At 29.8% G+C, this 20,271-nt stretch overlaps 1 protein-coding gene across 1 annotated transcript; it reads left to right on the forward strand.

The window, feature by feature from the left end:
• The first annotated feature begins 16,124 nt into the window (after positions 1 to 16,124).
• On the forward strand, positions 16,125 to 19,250 carry LOC18031315 (cytokinin hydroxylase). Its single transcript, XM_006421875.2, has 4 exons — positions 16,125 to 16,447; positions 16,543 to 16,772; positions 17,118 to 17,726; positions 18,703 to 19,250. The coding sequence occupies exons 1-4, from the start codon at positions 16,156 to 16,158 to the stop codon at positions 19,129 to 19,131; spliced, it is 1,560 nt and encodes a 519-aa protein (XP_006421938.1). The 5' UTR covers positions 16,125 to 16,155; the 3' UTR covers positions 19,132 to 19,250.
• Positions 19,251 to 20,271: the final 1,021 nt, after the last annotated feature.

Below are 20,271 nucleotides of genomic sequence, written 5' to 3' on the forward strand. Positions count from 1 at the left end.
GAATTTCTTTTTTTTTTAGAAAAATTAATAATTAATTAATTAATGGTTAGATAATATTATTAATCATATCTCTTTAATATTAAGTTTACCAAATATAGGTTTTCTACACACAAAAAAAGATTTCTTTATGATACTGTATGTATTTTTATAGCATTGATAGTGGGATTAATGTGGACCATTAGTTTTAAGTGTCTTAATCTCAATGTCCATTTAATATAATGGATAATTAAATAATTAATGAAAATTTAGCAGGTAATTTACAAGTTCCTGGTAAATATTTGTTTTTTAATTTTAAATTAATATTAATTTGAAAAAAAAACCACACACCCCCCAAGGTTTGCTCAAATAGTTATACAGATCCACTTAGTTTCATAAATGGTAATACAAACGCCTTAATTTTCATAAATAACTATTATACATTTTGATTTAAACAACCTAAATAAATATACATATAGTAATAGGATAAAAATAATAATAAATATCATACGATACAAATAAAATATTACAATAAGTATAATTAATAAAATAACCTATATAATGAATTTTTTTTAAATATTAAGTTACTATTAATCTATCCCGATGGATTCATTAAAATCTACTAATTCAAAAATTAACTTTAAGATAGATATTAATATAGATATAATTAGAACAGATATTGTAAATAAAACACTATAAATTTTTATAAATTGTTGTGAGTGTTAGGTATAACTATTTCAATATTCTATATCATACATCATACTTAAGATGTTGATTTTGTTGAAGTGTTATGTTATTAAATATTAAGCTTTGCATTCATAATGTGCGACAACTTTAATGTAAAATGTAATAAAAAATATAAAGACATTTTTTTAGTAGTCAATTGTATTGTAATATGATCAAATTACGACAGAGTTATCATATTTTCACTGTTGAATATGCATACAATTCTTATTAAATACAAAGGTGGATCATTACGGATAGCACAGTTTCATCATCATCTTGCATCCATTTAAAAAAAAAATGGAAATATAGACCTAAAATAAGCTAATGGAGGAAGATCAACAGTCCTGAAAAATTGTTCCATAAATTTAAGCCTACGGTGATACTTATTTCTAGGCTGACACTCCAAGTAACTTAGGGCATGTTCATTATCAGTTTGTAGCCCCTATTCTTATTTTCATTTTAATAGTACATGTGTAATATATGTTCGGCGATCCTAAACCTTAAATCAAATTATAAAATGTATTAAATAGAATCTATTTGACAGTAATAAAAGTTAAAACATGTTAAACACATTTTCTATAAATTACAAAACAAATTATAAAATAATATACTACATGTCCTCCAAAGCATAGCAAATAAAATATATTTTACAAACACATATAAGGCATATGTTAAGTTAGTAGAGGCAATTTTTCTTGTAATCATTAAGACATATGAATTGATACCCCCATACACACACACATATTAAGTACTTCTATCTACCCCTATCTATCTATCTATCTATATATATATATATATATATATATATATATATATATAAAGTTGGGATTTGAGGAGGTGATGTGGCATCATCATTTCTCATCTTTGTATATTCTCTATTATCTAATAAATAGAGAAATTATGATCCCATTAACAACCTTTAGCTTCCCTAAAATTTCCACTATCTCACAAGGAATTATGATCGATAATTTTTCATTAATTTCATGGAGTGATTATGAACTATAAAAAGAGAGCTCATCTTTTTGCTTTGTACACACACAATTGGAATGAATAAAATCACTGTATAATATATTCTCTCATTTTATTCTTTATCTTACTTTGCTTCTTTATTTGTATTTCTTTTAAATTTGGCTTTTCGTCTTCTCATAATTAATTTAATTGTTATTACATAATAACAATTATGTAAAGATTTTAATGAGACATATTCTTTATAATGAACATACAAGGGGGAGTGTTATGAATTTATTAAAATAAATGTAGATGTTCATAACATATATCCCTTAATCTCCCTACTATCTCACATTAACAACCTTTAGCTTCCCTAAAATTTTTACTATTTCACAAGGAATTGTGATCTATAATTTTTCATTAATTTCATGGAGTGATTATATAACTATAAAAAGAGAGCTCATCTTTTTGCTTTATACACACACAATTGGAATGAAGAAAATCACTCTATAATATATTCTCTCATTTTATTCTTTATCTTGCTTTGCTTCTTTATTTGTATTGCTAGCTAATAACTTGTTTTATTTTTTATAAGGCTGCCTCATCTTAAAAAAAAATAATTCATATTTTTTATCAGTTTCATCAAGTGTAAAGTAAGAAAAAATGATAATATTAAATTCTTTTTTCAAAGCCGCGTGAAACGCGGTTCTATTTTCTAGTTTATTAATAGAAGGGAAATTAAAATCGTAATTACCTCGATATATTATGAATTGATATGTCACATATAAATATCAGTGAAAATTAATTTTTAGATTAATGAAGTAAACCATGTATAGACCAATGGGCATTTGGTCCAATGGGAGAAGCCTTGCACTTACAATGTTGAGTGCAAGGGTTCGAGCCTCTATAAGAGCTTTACGGGGGTTAATTTCAGTACTCCCTCAATTATCAACATAATTGAGTGGAGACAGTCTCTCCCTTATGAAATGTAATGTGAGTGGAGTAGGCACCCCTCGAATATTAGAGAGGGTTTAAAAATATATGAGCAAGTGCTTCAATATGTCAATGTATAGCGGTGGTCCCAGTTATATAGTATGATTGTAATTATTAATTGTAATGTCTGATGTAATGTCAGTAATATCTGTGTATAACAGACTTCAAAAAAAAAAAGTAAACCATATATAGGCATTTAATTAATCTAAGGTCAAACGAAATATATCACTTGACATTTCATGCAGTAGTCCAATTTTTAACACTTGCATATAGTTTTGTATGCTAATAAGCCAATGAAATATATATACCACATGAGAAATTGAAGAGCTATTATTTATATTTCACTATTGGACAAATATGGATCTTCCAATTCTCTTCCATGGCCATAAATTAGAAAAAAAAAATCACATAGTAGAGACTACATCCGTTCGCATGCTCTCAAAATAGATTTTGAAATTAGTTTTGCATGCTTTCAAAATAAATTTTGAAATTAGTTTGATTACATGATAATCAAATTCTCTTATAACATTAATGATATAATTTAAGCATTATTTTAGCAATTGTGAGTTTTACATTAAATCTTCAAATTAATTACATATTGTCACTCTTTCTTGTTTTGCTTAAAATTTCTATTTAATAAAATTACGAAAAGTTGATAATGAATAGTTTAAGATACATAGGTAAGATAAACTTTAAAAGTCTAATGAAACATTCCCATGAATGTGGGTTTTGTATGCATGTTCATATATTTAATTGAAATAATATATTTTTATTGAATTTTGTGTTATTAAATGAAATATATTATTTAAGTAAAATTGTGAGAATATTTAAAACTCTAGGGGTGGTCATTGAAATTTCTCATACTTCTACCAGCTCCACGATCCAGCACTTTTTTTAAGAATTCCCGACCACTTTGTTAACCAGTTATGTTATTTTAAAAATAATTAAAATTTTTATTAATAAATATAATGTGCACTGTTGATTAAATCTAATAGTTAATATTACTTACACTATTGATACTGTAAAAAAATTATATCATAGAGGGACCCCAAAAAAAAATCTTAATTATAAAATAATTATTAACTAAAAGATGTTTGATAGACTTTCGTATAATACCTAATTTTTTTTAAAAAAATCTTTATTAAAGCCTTCTAAAAAAATAAGACCATAGTCCATAGGCGATCGTTCTGATCACCTATTCTTAAAGACTTAAACCACCCCTTTCCAACTAACGCATGCCTTACACTTCATTTAATGTCCAACCGGTGGCTTAGTCAACCATCAGGAAAAATTGAAAAGAAAACAGTTCAAATTCATAATTTCGTGAGTTGAAAAAAATGGAAGTTCGTACCATAAATATAAAATATTTCTGTAGCAAGATTTTGCGGCCGTGGACACGACCACATGATAAATGTTGAGGCTTCAAGACTAATATATATGGTCCAAACAAGTAGAGGGGAAAAATGCGGCTTTTAATATTAAATTCCAAGTCCTTATCACAGTCTTCACAACAGTCCTCGCCATCATCGTGGTGCTAAATACTTCATTTAGCTTTTGGATCCAAAATCTTGACATAAGCTGATCAAATGATAGGTCTCTCTCAGCTCCGAGCAACAGTTATAGATTTATATGAAATTAATCATTATTCATTATTTGTACATCTTAACCGTCCACTATTCTACCTGAATCTTCTTATCAAGATGTCACAATTTTCACAACTCTTTTGGTGATGTTGGAGCATAATTTCAAACCAAAGTGTGCTGCCATGCCAAAAACGAAAATGATTCGTAATCCATTATTAAGAAGGAAAAGGCTTAACAAAAACAATTAAAAGCTTAGATAGTGCAATAAAGCTAAATTTTATAAGTAATTACTTTTTTTAAAAAAAATTTAATTTTTTTTTAAGAGAGAGAGAGAGATCTCCAAGTGAGTTTTTCTGGCAACTTCGCTTATTGAGTCTTGCAAGACAGACAGAGGAAGGAAGGATGGTCACAACAAGAGGGGTAGTGTGCATAGGCTTGGCAAACACACGACTCACTAAAATCAAAACATAACATAATATTTCTTAATAGCATCAGTTGAGTCACTACTATTGAAGGGGTTAATATATAGAAGGAAAATGTCCTTTTTCTCTAGTTTCTCTCTGATCAAAGTCTAATTGGAGGTTAAAATGTCTTTCGTATATATTCCTTATTATGAGCTTAACTAATAAAAGAATTCTATCATCAAATCAAAAGAAAAGCCCATTTGATCAATTCTATCATCAAATCAAATCTTGGACCTTAATCGCATGTTTCAAATGAATTATGCGAAGCTGTACGTATGTAGTGTAGATGAAATTTTACTAGAACCATGTAGGTGCTTGTAGATCATTTTTCAAACAAAGATGCAGTCATTAATTGCTGCCACTGTCGCGATCGAGCTGCTTAATTTCATGCCCAAAAAAAAAGTTATTCAACAGAGAAAGCGGATGGACTTTTAGCCATTCATGAACACATTTATGTCTATTATACGGCAGTTTCCCAATTTTGGGATAAGAGTAGGGGGTGAATTACTCATGGGGAGCAATAATAGGGTGTTTGTGGACTAAATTCTGTTAATACTAATTCATATCCGATTCATTATTTTATAAATTATAAATTTTTAATTTAATTTAATCCACACATTAGTGAAATTTAATCTAAATTCAATTTATATGTCTGTAGATTGGATGCAAATTTAACCCAATTTATGTTTAATCCACCATTTTGTAGATTGATTTGTGAATTAAAATTTTTAATTTTGTTCAACCTATGGACTAATTAAATAAAAAAAATATAAACATTATTTTACCATTGATTAAATTCAAAATTGAATAAAATTTAAATAAAATTAATTATTTAAATAAAAATAGAATAATACATTCAAAGTTTTAAAATATAACACACTAAAAAAAATCTCATTTTTTTTAAAAATAATACATGAAAGTTAACTAAATTACGAATTTAAACCTATACAAATGTTGAAACTTGAGAGCTTGAATGATCTGTCAAAATGTCTATCTCCAATTTGTATTTCATACTTTAACTTGAACAAAATAGACATAATTAAAATAAAATAAATAACAAATAAAAATATTTATTTTAATCAAAATAATTAATAAATATTTATAATCTATAAATATACCATTACTTACTATCTTATCAAATCTTATCAAGGTACATCAAATATATTCTTGTCAACTCATAAAATCTCTATACATTTCAAACAAAAAAAATGTCAACTTGAAAAAATATAGTAACAATATAAATTTTAACTTTAAAATTTGTGTTGTTTAGAAAGCTATATTTGTTTATGTAATCATTTAATTATTTAAACATATTTTATTTTATATTATTATCAAATAAGATATAATATGATGTTAAAGTAATTATATTTTAACTTTATTTATTTACTAGTAAGTAGTAATTCCATATTACACAATACACAATTTATTTTTTTAATTAAATAATTTTTACGAATTTATTATTTTTGCTGATTTATAGAAGCACTCTATATCCAATCTACTAACTATAGATTTTCATATTTTGATCCAATTTAATCGGCCAATCCACAAATATAATTTTTAATCATCAAATTTTGGTGGATGAGGTAGATTAAACAAATTGGATTGGATTTTAAACACTCTTTAAATAATAATAAATCTAAGCATTTGACTAAAACCCTCCGAGTGCTGGTTAGGGATGGCAAAAATCCCCACGGGGATTTTCCTCATTCGGGGAGGGTATGAGGATAATTTCATACCCAATTTCTTATTCGGGGAAGGGACGAGGAAATTTTTTTATCCAATTTCTTATTCGGGGAGGGGATGGGGATGAGGTGAAATCCCCCTCCCCTACCCATTTCCCCATTTTAATTTTTAATTTTATTTTAATTTTTTAAAATTACTAGTAAATAAATAATAAAATTTAAATTATAAATATTGGTAAAAATAAAAAATATCAAAATATTTATATTATTAAACTTTTAGGCATAATTAACTAATTAAAGTCCTAAATTTTTATTTAGGACATTAAAAAGACCGAGTAGATTCTATTAGCCCAATTTTTTTATTTTAATATTCTTTAAATATTTTAAACTTAAATCTATTTTTTATTTATTTTTAAATATTATAATTGCCCACAGCGAATCACAATTTTAATATATAATCTAATGTAATCTAATATTTGCTCTTGATTTGCTCCAATTTAATTATTGTGTTGTAAAGGGAATAGTCCACATTTATAAAGTGTCCACGCCACCATTGAAAAAGTTAATTTTGAATTTAAATTCGATTTTATTTATAACAATTTGTATTAGACTATTAATTTGTTCATGATAGTTTGTAAAAGAAGTTTGTATTCCTTACATGCTGCGTTACTTACTAATTTAATGTATGTGATTTTTGTAATAGATATTAATGTAAGATATATTTCGAACTTTACTTTATTTGAATTTTTTATTTTAATATGATTAACTCAAAATCGAAAATAAAAAAAGTATTAGTTATTCGGGGATCGGGGATCCCCTGTTATTATTCGGGGAGGGGATGGGGATTCTCTCAAATAATTCTGACGGGGACGGAGAGGGGACGGGGACATACGTAAAATATCGGGGATGGGTACGGGGAGATTGGTCCCCTCCCCTTTCCTCCCCATTGCCATCCCTAGTGCTGGTATCATGATTAACTTACAGATAAAGCTAGTGAATTGCAGCAATTGCTCAAGGAAGGTCAACCACTAACGTGATTAACTTAAACAAATTGAATTAGATTTTGAACACCCCTTAAATAGTAATAAATCTAAGCCTTTGGCTAAAACCCTTCAGAGTGCTGGTATCATGATTAACTTACAGATAAAGCTAGTGAATTGCAGCAATTGCTCGAGGAAGGTCAACCACTAACGTAAATTAATATAAGGAGTAGCACCAAAGAGTGACAGACCACTATGACTTGACTGGTGGATTGGGTTATCATTATGTAATATATTTGAAGCCCTTAGATTTTGGTAGTTATTAATTTTTTTTTTTTAAAGAAGGTAGTTATTAATTAAATACTCTCAACATCTGTAAAAACAATGAGCTAAGTTTTTTTTTGGCAACCCACTAATCAAATAGACTCAGTAGTCAAAGCACAATGATTAACAAGATGGATGATTTATTTATTATTATTTGTGGGCAGGAGCTTGGACCGGTGGAACATTAATGTTAATTTAAACGTACACATCTATTCGTAGGGTTACTAGCAGGGTTTCATTTAAGAAAACTCTTTTTTTTTATCTCTTAATGAATAAGTTACATTAAATATAATTTAAGAAAACTCTTTTTTTTAAAATAGATAGTGAGCAGATAAAATTATAACTCTCTAGTAGTAGATAAAAAAAAAATTATTTCAGAATTAGCTATCAACCTCAGGATGATAAACTAAGAATTTTTTTTTTTTATATTCACACAAACAAAAAAGTACATACTCTTAATATTATAGATAAGGAAAAAATATGTCAACCACCTCAAATAAAAAGAGTAGTTAAAGTTCCATAACATTTTTTTTGCTTTATTAGGGCTTTGAATTTTTCAAACCCGAGTGAAAAAAATTAACTTGCTGGTCAAGGGACTTTAATATTGGAGTCGGAGAATGAGCCATATCATGCTCATTGGCACCGAGAAAAGTGGTGGAGTGGGAATGCCACTCTACCATCATTGCGGGTTAATTCATTTATACAATATTATATAAAATGATGAGTTCAGTATATAACATGATACATCAAATGTAGAGCAATATTCGGAGTTTTTGTTCAAGCATGCCACTGCCACTAAGCTTGTCCCTTGTGTAAAACAGCAAAGCACATGAATTTTCTGGAAAATGAAACTACCCTAATAAAAAGGTGGTTGCTTCAATATCCATTTGTGATAACTACATGTGATCCCATAAGTAAAATGAGAATTTCATTATTTAAATACAAAATGTGCTACATGGTACATGGAATAATAAATCTTTAAAATTTTAGTAGAATTCATATAAAAAAAAGATCCTCAACCGCCGAAGACTACATAGCCGGCCGCATTATTTGAAGTTAAAAACCACGCAGCCCCAAATTGTTTTGTAATTGTAAAAGAGAAAAGCAGGCTGAATTGGACTTTGATGATGATTTCCCAATTAACATTTTAAATTAGATTAATTTTTTTAAAGTAATATATAAATTAATTTTTGTTAACGTCTATACTTTTTTTTTTGGGTAAACAACTACATCCTTAAAATAAACGAATACATAAGATAAGATAGATCACAACGGTACAAATGCTCAATTGGTAAGTAAATATAAAATATAAAGAATAAATGTCATAGTTTGGGGTGTTTTCTTTCATTTTCTTGTCATGATTAATGATCACGAACCTAGTTTAATATGATCCTTGTCATATTAATTTGTACATCATAATTTGCTGATTGTTGTCATAAACTCATAATTATGCATTAGTTGATTACGCCATATTGTCTCATATCAGTGTAAATTAAATTAAACTTTGTCACATGGGTGCTTGATTTTCTTTTCCAATCGCTTACTATTTTTCTTGATTTCTTCTTATTTTTAAGTGAACAAAACACCTAGGTCTAAAAGAATGTTTATGTATTACTATTGTTGATTCAACATATAATCACTTATTTTTTGTTTCGGTCATTCTTCTATATCAAACTTCACAGTCTATTTTTCCTTTGAGAAGTGGTCTTTAAATGACATATATATATTCTTGTGGTCACAAGTTTTGCAAAAGAAAAAATGATCAATGGTTACCAAAGTTACCAAAAATAACCCTCCAATGCTCCAATCAGCCTTTGAACTCAATTTCTAGAGAAAGAGAAATCTAGAGGGTGATGAACAACATTTTTACATTCATTTTATGTCTTACCTTCAAATGCAGGATTTTTTTACCTTTATATAGGCAATTTAAAGAAGGAGGTGGAGTAGTTATCATGACATGTAACATTGACAAGTGTCTACAAAATCTATGCATAAGAACACCTATCAACATGTGTCAAGACTTATTCATGACAAGCCTACTTTGGACATTTGTCCTAATTTTTAGGTCTTTGATTTTGACTTCAGCTCTTATGTTTGCTCACTGAGAGGATTGATTTTGCATCATATCGCGCATAAGTGAATTTCTGTGTAAAGTCTTTGCCTTGCGTTTACAAAATTTTTCTAACTAATTGGTTCTATTCCATTCTTGTACAGAATGCCTTAAAGCATTTTTAACAAGATACAATTTCCTTGGAATGCTTTCCCATAGGCACGTTACATAAAGTATTTGTATATGGGCAAATACCGTAAAATGTATGTCGCTAGAGGCTCATCTTATAGAATATATATTTACCCATGGGCTCTTTTGTAAAATGTATGTTTGCCCTAAGGGCACATTCGGTAAAATGCTTGTTTGTTCATAGGCTCACTGCATAAAATATTTTTTTCTTTATAGGAAAATTCCATAGAGTTTATGTTTGCGCATACATGCATTTCATAGATTTTTTTTTTCTTGTATATGCATTAAGTAGAACTTTTATTTATCTGCAGGCTCATTTCATATAATTTTTATTTGCATGTAGGCTTATTTTGAAGAATCCTACTTTTAACAAATTAGAATTTTTCTTTAGAAGGTTTGTTTTGTAGAATCCTACTTTTAACAAATTAGAATATTTCTTTAGACATCTTATTCATTCTTGTAGAATCATGTCTTTGATGCTTTCTTGAAGACTTATCCTTCAGGCATTTTACTTAGAAATATCTTCTACGAACTTAGGTTCTTCTTTGTAAAAAATGGGCCGAGGTCATTCTTTGTCGAGTCGCACCTTTGGCACTTTGTCAAAAACTCGTCATTTGAGCATTTTACTTAGAAATATTTTCTAAGTACCTAAGTTGTTTTTTTTCAGTTACACCCTTAGTATTTTGTCGAAAACTTGTTTTTTGAACGCTTCACTTAGAAATATTTTCTTAATACCTAAATCGTTCTCTTATCTGTAAAGAATAGATCTAGATTATTCTTTTATCTAGAATCATGCCTTTGGTACTCTATCAAAAACTCGTTCTTTAGGCATTCTTAGGTCATTTTTCGTAGTTATGCCCTTAGCACTTTGTCAGGACTTGCTCTTTGAGTATTTTATATAGAAATATTTTCTACTTATCTAGATCATTCTCTATAAAGAATGGACCTAAAACACCTAATTTGTTCTCTCACATGTAAGGAATAGACATAAGTTATTTTCTTAACTGTAAAGAATGGAACTGGGTCATTCTCTTGTCTGTAAGGAATGAACTTAAGTCATTATTTTCTATGTAAAGAATAGATTTAGGTCATTGAATTATCTGCAAGGAGTGGACCTATGTCATTCTCTTTTCTATATGTAAAGAATAGATAGTCATCTCTATAAAGAGTGAATCTAGGTCTTTTTTTTGTAAAAAAAATGGTCCTACAATCAACCTTTGCACTTTGTCAAAAAATTACCATTTGGACATTTTATTGCAAAATATTTTCTAAGTACCTAGGTAATTATTTATAAAGAATTGACTTGGGTAATTTTTCTTTTTTTTGGTAGAGAACTGACCTCTATCGCTCCTTATAAAAAAATGGACATAACTACCTCTTTATAGAAGCATTCTATTTTCTTATATGTAAAGAATGAGCCTAGGTCTTTCTCTTATTTGTAAGAAATGGATTTAAGTCATTATCAAATGGACTTAAGTCATTCTCTTTTCTATCTATAAAGATATAGGCGTAGGTCATTCTCTTATCTGTAAGGAATGAACCTAATTCATTATCTTTCTTATAAATAAGGAATAGATTTAAGTCATTCTCTTATCTAGTTCATTATCTTATTTGTTTATAAGGAATAAACTTAAGTCATTCTCTTATCTATCTATAAAGAATGGACCTAGCTCTTTCTATGTAACGAATAGACCTAGAATCATGTCTTTGGCACTTTGTCAAAAACTTGTCATTTAGGCATTTTACTTCAAAATATTTTCTAAGTACTTAAGTTATTATTTGTAAAGATTGGATATGGGCATTTTCGTATAAAGAATTGACCTAGGTGATTCTTTGTGGAAAAAAATAGGCATAAGTCACTTTTAGTAGAAGTATGCTTTTGGTGCTTTGTCAAAAACTCGTCATTTAAGTATTTTACTTAGAAATATCTTTTAAAATCTAAGTTATTCTTTATAAAGAATTCATTTCTTTATTGGACCTATTTTTCTTTGGTTTTTGGGTTTTCTATAATTTGGTATGACAACTATAATATGATTTTCAAGATTTATATTGAAACTTAAAGAAGATATATAGCATGTCGCCATGACGTTGCTTCTTTTGTTATTACATGCATTTGAAGACATTCGTTAAGATCCACGTTTGAAACGTGGAAATGAAAATTTTCGATATGATCCCAACCAAAATTCCCATGTTGTAGGGGCCGGCGAGAGTATCTTCGTGCTCACAGATGACAAACACAAAGCCTTCACGGCATCTTCATCAAGCCAAGTTGAAATAGAGAAGCAACTTTTCTAGAAGTACTTCGGTAAGAAATCCTTATCAACCTGGACGGCAGCCAATACATTCTCTTTATCTTTCTTTTGGTAATTATTGCAAAAACATGTGGTTTACATTCTCTTTATTTACTTTTTAGTGATTATTGAAATTTATGTTTTTTTTTTAATTTTTTATCTGTCCATCACTTTATTATACTTAAGGATTCCTTTATTCGAAGATTATTGTTAAATAATAAATTTCATATCTAGTAAAATTACAAGTATAATATTCATTGCATGAATGTCACATTAGTTAAAATACAAGTTAGCATCTAAATATCTGAATTCTTAGCATTAATCATTCAACAATAATATTAATGCAAGAGTCCTGACAAGGTTCCTCATGTGACGTGGTATGTGGATCTAAAACAAATGTACTTTACATCCTTATAGTTTGGTTTAATAGTTTATAACATCCTTATATATATATATATTGCTTTTTTTATTACATCCTTATATTTGTACAATAGCTCAACATCCCTCTCTCTCAAATTTTTTCATAAAATTTGAGTTTTACCTTTAATAAATTCAAATAACTGTAAATAAAAAAATTATTGTGGATTATACTTTTTTTATTTAAAAAAAATTTTCCTTATGGAAAATGGGTTTTACATGATCAATAATTATAGTGGAAATTTGAATAATAGTGAAAAATAACTTTTCTTTTAATTATTCTTTTCTAATTCAAATAGTTCATAATGATTTGTGTCATTTATTTGAATAATCCAAATTTATCAAAAAGTTGAGAAGTAGGAGCTTTCTGGAAGCTATAGGAATGTGATGGAGTATTGAGCCAAATTATAGAGATTAAAAAAACATTTATCTTGTGAATCTACTAAGGTTTGAACAGTAACATTTGGTTTAATATCTCATTACATCCCTATATGACATGTAGAACCAATAAATTAGAAGAAATTAGGATAGATGGTTTATTGAACTAGTCATACTATATTTACGTAATTATGTTACAAAGATTGTATTTCAATTGATGTGCCTTACTTATAGAATCACTATATATGGCAAGGACATATTAAAATAAAGTAATTACTTAATATGGTTGTTAGTAATAATGTCACGTGATATTGTACAAAAATTAAAATACAAACTTTCTATTTATCCGAACTTCGTAATAGTAGTATCATTATTATTGAAATAATTGAAAGAAAGTGAGTATGTGGGATACCAGTACGTTCAATGGCATAAAAGTTGTTTGGCTAAGAGCATGAGCTAATAAGGTAAATATTATGAAACCAATAGTTATATACTGACACATGCATTCACACACATGCATGATAAGATAGATTAATTAGAAACCAATAGTTAATTTCCTTACTAGGTGAAGTAAATGGGTGGGAGGAGAAATTTGCCTTCTTGAAAGAAAGGAAATAGAAAGAATACACATATAGCTCCCTCTCTCGAGTGTTTTTAGTTTCATCAAGCTGAGCCAATATAGATAATGGAGTAGGAGTAGAAAAACATGACAAAAAAAAGAAAGCAGAAATAAACAATCAGTATTACAAACATACATACATACGTACGTACATACGTACCTATATATATATAAAGTGAAAATAAATAAATAAATAAACTTTAGACCATATTGTTGCTAATGTTGACTTTGAATGAAGGCACCGAAATCCTAAGCATTTCATTGAAGAACTAATGAAATGCACCCAAACTCTCTCTTTAATACCGCTGGAATACATATACATCGGTATATATCTCCATATGCATGCTTTAATAATAATAATAATAATAATAATAATAATAATGGTCTGTTATGTAAGTAAGTATTCATATGAATTTGGATTGATTTATTTATTTAGTTTTATTAATGCACAAACACTAGTGAAGTTCAAACCTAAAACTTAAGTTTTAAGAAGACTGCTTTTTAGCAGTAAAATTTGTTGTATTTAGAGGTTGTTAGAGCTAGAATTATATTATTGATAGTATAAATAATTAAATTTGTTGTATCTTTGTTGCCATTGTGGAATTATCTATACGCAAAAGAATTGAAAGATTTTAAAGAAACTAGAGAACTTCGTGGGCCATATGTTACCAATAATATTGTCCCGTTTATATAATTAACAATTTGGCTAAGAAAATTTAAAGGGACCCTTTTATAGTCTAAACATATAGGTTTTGAAGGATCTTTTGACAAAAAGTAATGATACAGTCACAAACTCTTATACAAACTTATTTTGTACAAACTGATGTGGCATGATAAGATTGGTTGAATTAAATATCACTTGGCCCACATGATTTGTTTTTATTAATTTATATTTTTATTCAACTAATGAATTAATGCCACGTCAGTTTGTACAAGAGTTTGTGGCTGTATCATTACTCTTTGACAAATATATGTTTTTCATGATCATTGCCTACTACTCATGTGATTGTATTCGTCAAAATTATCAAAAGATTTATGAGAGTATCCTGGTAAAAGATAAAACAAACTACTCACTTTCGATTTTGATTTGGAGATCTATACAACAGAAACTGAGCTTTGAAATTTATCATGATATAGCTTTGACCGAAAATACCATACACTATGAAACCCCATAACGCGTACAAAGATTGGACTTATGGGATACTTTAACAAATTCTAACATTCAAATTCTAACATTTACACCCACTTTATAACAAGATAATTCGTATCTTCTTTCTTTCACGTAAAAGTGGGAATTATAATCAACTTTATGTCACTGGATAAATCTTTTCGATTCTTTACAGCTGGCATCGTTTATAATCTCTCCTTAATTCACATTTTATCAACCAATCGACCTTCCGTTTATTGATTAAAGGTGATTTAAGAGTACTCTGGTGTTAACGAAAGCACTGATAGTTGGACAAAAGTATTAGACAATTGATGGCAGCAGAAGAGCAACTATAATCTCATATGAATTTACGGATTTTATTTACAAAACTATAACCTAGTCTATCACCATCTTGGCTGTTTATCATTTTCCTTCTCTAATTATGTGAAAAGGGATCTAACCTATTATTATTGATTATCCGGGGACCATAAATATATATAGTTTATCTGCAAAGATTTCGGGCAAATTCGGCATTGTAAATACAAGAGCCTTTCCCAAAATGCTTAAAGTTCGTGTTACATACCGTTCGAAGGCTAATATAAGTAGACTGACATAATATTAAAAACCAATAAAAATTAAGTCAATGCATTAGTAAAATGTCAATAAGCTTGATTTTTAAAAAAAAAGTTAATAAAATTAAGGCCTCTTGATCATTTTTCTTTAGTGCCTTCATGTTATTATGTGTGTATGGGTGAACGTTTTCACATGATTTTTTAGTCGTAATAGGACTATAATTAGACTTTTGAGTTTGACGTAAATATTCTCATTTCTAATATACGAATTTTAAAAGTCAATGTTCCAACTATAGAATTTGTGAAATCACCGCTCGGGAAAATGGAGAGAACGTAATTAAATTAACAAAACTTTTTATGTAAATCACGTTGATTGGTTTGTTAACGTTCAAGGAAATCGTTTCGTTTGGCAAATTCCACGTGGAAGCCGTCCAACTATGTACGACCGGTCAAAGCGTCATACGTGGAATCCGCTCATTGGCCAAAACCAATTGAAAAAAGATATAGGCGGCGTTTACACCTAGAAACCAAAGCGCCCAAGTTGACAAAAACAATATGTAAAAGCAACAACTTATTATATGATAATATTAATATAAGACAAACAGTGTAATATATAGATGTATTAAAAAATTAAAATTTGAACATAACATAGACTTGAAAATATTCAAACCTGATTCATAAACAGCGTTCGTGTCTTCTTTAAAATGGTCAAAATTCCGACATCTGCATCTATAAATACCCGTTTGGGGATTTTCATTCTATATCAACACTCGCAAATATTAACAAAGAAAGACTCAATAAGCTTTGATTTGAGAGATGGGTTTGGTTCAGTTATTATCTTTTGTAACTTTGATATTGTTTCTTGCATATTTGTTCTTCAGAGTGATATTTTCTTGCTGGATATTGCCGGCCATAACATATCAAAAGCTTCGGAGGAGTGGCTTCAAAGGGCCAACTCCAAAATTCCCTTTAGGGAATATTAGTGAGATGAAGAAGAAGAAGAATAAAGATTCTTCATCTTCTGCAGTTGAATCTACAAATACTATTATCTCGCATGATATACACTCAGCTGCGTTCCCTTACTTTGCTCAGTGGCAGCAGTCGCATGGTAAGTCGGCTACAATTCCCTTGTATTTCAACTATTTGTGTGATAATAAATTGTTAATTAGATGATTGATAATAAATTTGTATTTGCATGGGCAGGGAAAGTGTTCATCTACTGGCTGGGGACAGAGCCGTTTTTGTACATTGCAGAGCCAGAGTTTCTTAAAAGAATGTCTACAGGGATTGTGGGGAAGAGCTGGGGGAAGCCTAATGTGTTTAAATATGACAGGAAGCCTATGTTTGGTAAAGGTCTGCTTATGGCTGAAGGTGAAGATTGGGTTCATCATCGCCACGTCATCACGCCCGCATTTTCCCCAGCTAACTTGAAGGTAGACATATATAGACAGTACTGAAAGCTCTATTGTAATTTTTTCATTTTTGGGGATGCATGGAAGATACTATTCTAATATTGACGATTTAATATTATGTGGAAAACTACAACGATGAATATTTAAACAATAAAATGGCATCACACTATGTGTTGATTTTTAAAATAAATAACAACTAAATTAAAATAACCAATGGCTGATATCCCTTCCTTTTTTTATTTTTTTAATTTATTTTTGAGTGCTTAAATTGGTGAACTTCAATCTTTAATAATCACTAGGTTTCTCTTTCTCTGTGTGTGTTACTCAATATCAAGTATCCACCCACTAATTATATTTATTATATAGGCTATGGCAAGCTTAATGGTGGAGTCCACATCTAAAATGCTACAGAGATGGAGTGGGCTTATAGATTCTGGCAAACCGGAAATCGACGTCGAGAGGGAGATCACATCAACGGCGGGAGAAATCATAGCCAAAACCAGCTTTGGTTTAAGCTATGATGATGGCAGTCAAGTATTCGACAAGTTAAGAGCCGTGCAGGTTGCACTTTTCAAAACAAACCGCTACGTGGGTGTCCCTTTTAGCAAATTTTTGAACCCTAAACAAACCTTAAAGGCCAAGAAGCTTGGTGATGAAATAGATAGCCTGCTTCTATCGATCATAGATGCTCGAAAAAAGTGCGGTAACCGGTATCCTTCCAAGGACTTGCTCGGATTATTGCTTGCCGATAATGAAATAGAGGGGGCGCGAGGCAAGAGATTAACAACAAGGGAATTGGTGGATGAGTGCAAGACTTTCTTCTTTGGTGGCCATGAAACGACGGCGTTGGCCTTGACATGGACATTGCTGCTTTTGGCCATGAATCAGGAGTGGCAAAACCAGCTTAGAGAGGAGATTAGGGAAGTGATAGGAGATAAAGAAATTGATTTCCAAATGCTTGCTGGTCTAAAGAAGGTAACTTATTCTTTTATCACATGGTCATCGCATAATATGTTTGCTTGAGTGCTTGTTTTGGTTAATTTTCTAGGGGGGAAAATATATTGTCTATCATGTGTTGCATGGAATTTGAAAAAATTAGTATGCCCTACACAATAAATTACTGAGGATTATATCAAAATACTTACAAGAAATATTGGTATGTACTCTAACTCATTTATATTTATACACACACGCTCCATTACTAAGTTTTCATCATTTGTCAACTAATCATGTTAGAGTAAATATATAGATAAAAATAATTTAATAGATGAAGCAGTATAATTCTTTTAAGAAGATTAAAGTTTTTATACTTTGTTTTAATCGAAAATTTTTATACCTAAATTTGTGATTATTGTTGATTTATTTTGTTCCAAGAAAATAAATAGATAGTGTAACTCTCTTGAAGGGAGATACCTATCAAACAAAATAGCTGTACTTCAAAGTAATCGAAGGTCAAGCGGTCAGCCCGGAGAAGTCCACGCGTTGAAGCGCGTGGAAAAATAAATAAAGACATGTTAACACATAACATGTCGTCGTGGCTTAGGGTTCAAGAATCATGAAATATCGCTGTCACACGTGTATACACATTGCATTACATAGAGTTACAAAATAGAACTTTTTGGATTTTTGGTGTCGTATCATATCTTACTGTCACAAGTCAGAATGACACGTGGCAACACCCCAATTGTTTTCCCCGGCCGAAAGCAAAACAGTCGCCAGCCTTTTAATTACGAAGAATCTAGAGGCCATTTTTGCTTTTACAGTTTACTCGTTGAAAAATGTTTGTTTCAGGCATAAATTAATTGCGTACACATGCGTGCTATGCTAGCTCTCGCCAGCGCCATTGAGACATTTTTCGAATTTCATCTTCAAATTTTCTTTTTCATTTTAGATATCGTGTTACAATCACCGACGAGTCTTACAATATTAGTGCATATGTTTATTGGTGCAGATGGGATGGGTGATGAGTGAGGTTTTACGGCTATATTCGCCAGCACCAAACGTGCAACGGCAGGTCCGTGAAGATATTCGAGTCGACGGCCTGACAATCCCCAAAGGAACCAACGTGTGGATTGATGTGGTCTCCATGCACCACGACAGAGCTCTGTGGGGCGACGACGTGCACGAGTTCAAGCCGGAGAGGTTTAGGGACGATCAGCTTTACGGTGGGTGCAAGCAGAAGATGGGATTTTTGCCCTTTGGATTTGGAGGGAGGATGTGTGTTGGGAGGAATTTGACAACCGTGGAGTATAAGGTTGTATTAACCCTAATTTTGTCTAGGTTTTCTTTACAACTATCTCCAGCTTATTGTCATTCTCCTTCAATTTTGCTCTCCCTCAGGCCTACTCATGGACTGCCTCTCATAGTCAAACCCCTATAAATTTAGTCTACTAGCAGCAATTGTCTTACCCAAGTTCTGTATTTTTTTTTTAATATATTAATGTAGCGTTTTTGCCACAAATTTATAGAAATAATGTCTGTGTTTCTTTGTGGCTAGCATCATCGTGTAACATGGAATATGATTAATATTAATAGAGAGGTGCTTCCAATTACTCCTCATATATTTGTGGTACGTTTCAAGATAAATAACTAGTTTTCTTCCCTTTTTGTTTTCCCACACGTTGACTCATTAATTTGTAGTCGCATTGGATTAGAAAATAGTTTAATATATAAGCAATGAAATCTCCCATATCCATATGAATCTCTTTTCATATGTTTTATTCAGTATGTCTGTCGTTGAAACTTTGCGTGTCATTTATGATGATTTTATTATGTAATAATGGAAAATTAATTATTTTCTTGAAATCGGCATCACAAACCACGTTTCAGGTAATTCATTATATTTTATTGAGTTGAAAGAAGGAAAAAAAGTTGGATATTTTTTTATTAAAATTTTGCGGCCATGGGCTCGCATGATAAATGTTGTTGAAGCCAAGAATCAACATTGATTTAAGACGTACACAGTCCAAACACGTACAAAGAATATGCGGTTTTTCCGTGTGCTGCATTTACCAAAACTATTCTTTGACGGGAGACTGCCCAACTGTAATTTACAAATACCACTTGTAATTTCATAATATCTAAATAATATCTAAAATAATTCATCAGTAGCATAATGTCACAGTATTATCTTTATTTTTAAATATGATTTTATTCATATTTATTATAAATTAAATAAATCATATCAATAAAAATTGACTAAAGAAATTTGAGTACTAGAAATTATAAAATATATGTTCCAGCGTGAATAAAAAATTAATAATTATATATTTTTCTTATTCTTGTAATAAATTTATATTTTATATTCCTAAGATAAATTATCAAACAATGACTTATTGACCGCTCTTTTCTTTTACACTTTTCGTGCCAACGAGATTTTTAGATATTATGAAAATTGTAAAGGAGTAAATAGGGGCGAAGGTCATATAAGACTAGAGGGTGCCATGGTCCTTGCAGAATTTTAAAAAAATTTTAGGGTTTATAAATAAAATATGAAAAGTTAGTGTAAAATGTCCATATT

This window comes from Citrus clementina, unplaced genomic scaffold, assembly GCF_000493195.1.
Source record: "Citrus clementina cultivar Clemenules unplaced genomic scaffold, Citrus_clementina_v1.0 scaffold_9, whole genome shotgun sequence".
In the NCBI taxonomy this organism is placed as follows: Eukaryota; Viridiplantae; Streptophyta; class Magnoliopsida; order Sapindales; family Rutaceae; genus Citrus; species Citrus x clementina.

Bases quoted from the DNA above. Each gene is read 5' to 3' on its own strand.
- LOC18031315 (XM_006421875.2), top strand. From the start codon at position 16,156: ATGGGTTTGGTTCAGTTATTATCTTTTGTAACTTTGATATTGTTTCTT. The intron at 16,448-16,542 runs GTAAGTCGGCTA...TTGCATGGGCAG, and splicing joins TCAGTGGCAGCAGTCGCATG to GGAAAGTGTTCATCTACTGG. The intron at 17,727-18,702 runs GTAACTTATTCT...TTATTGGTGCAG, and splicing joins TGCTTGCTGGTCTAAAGAAG to ATGGGATGGGTGATGAGTGA.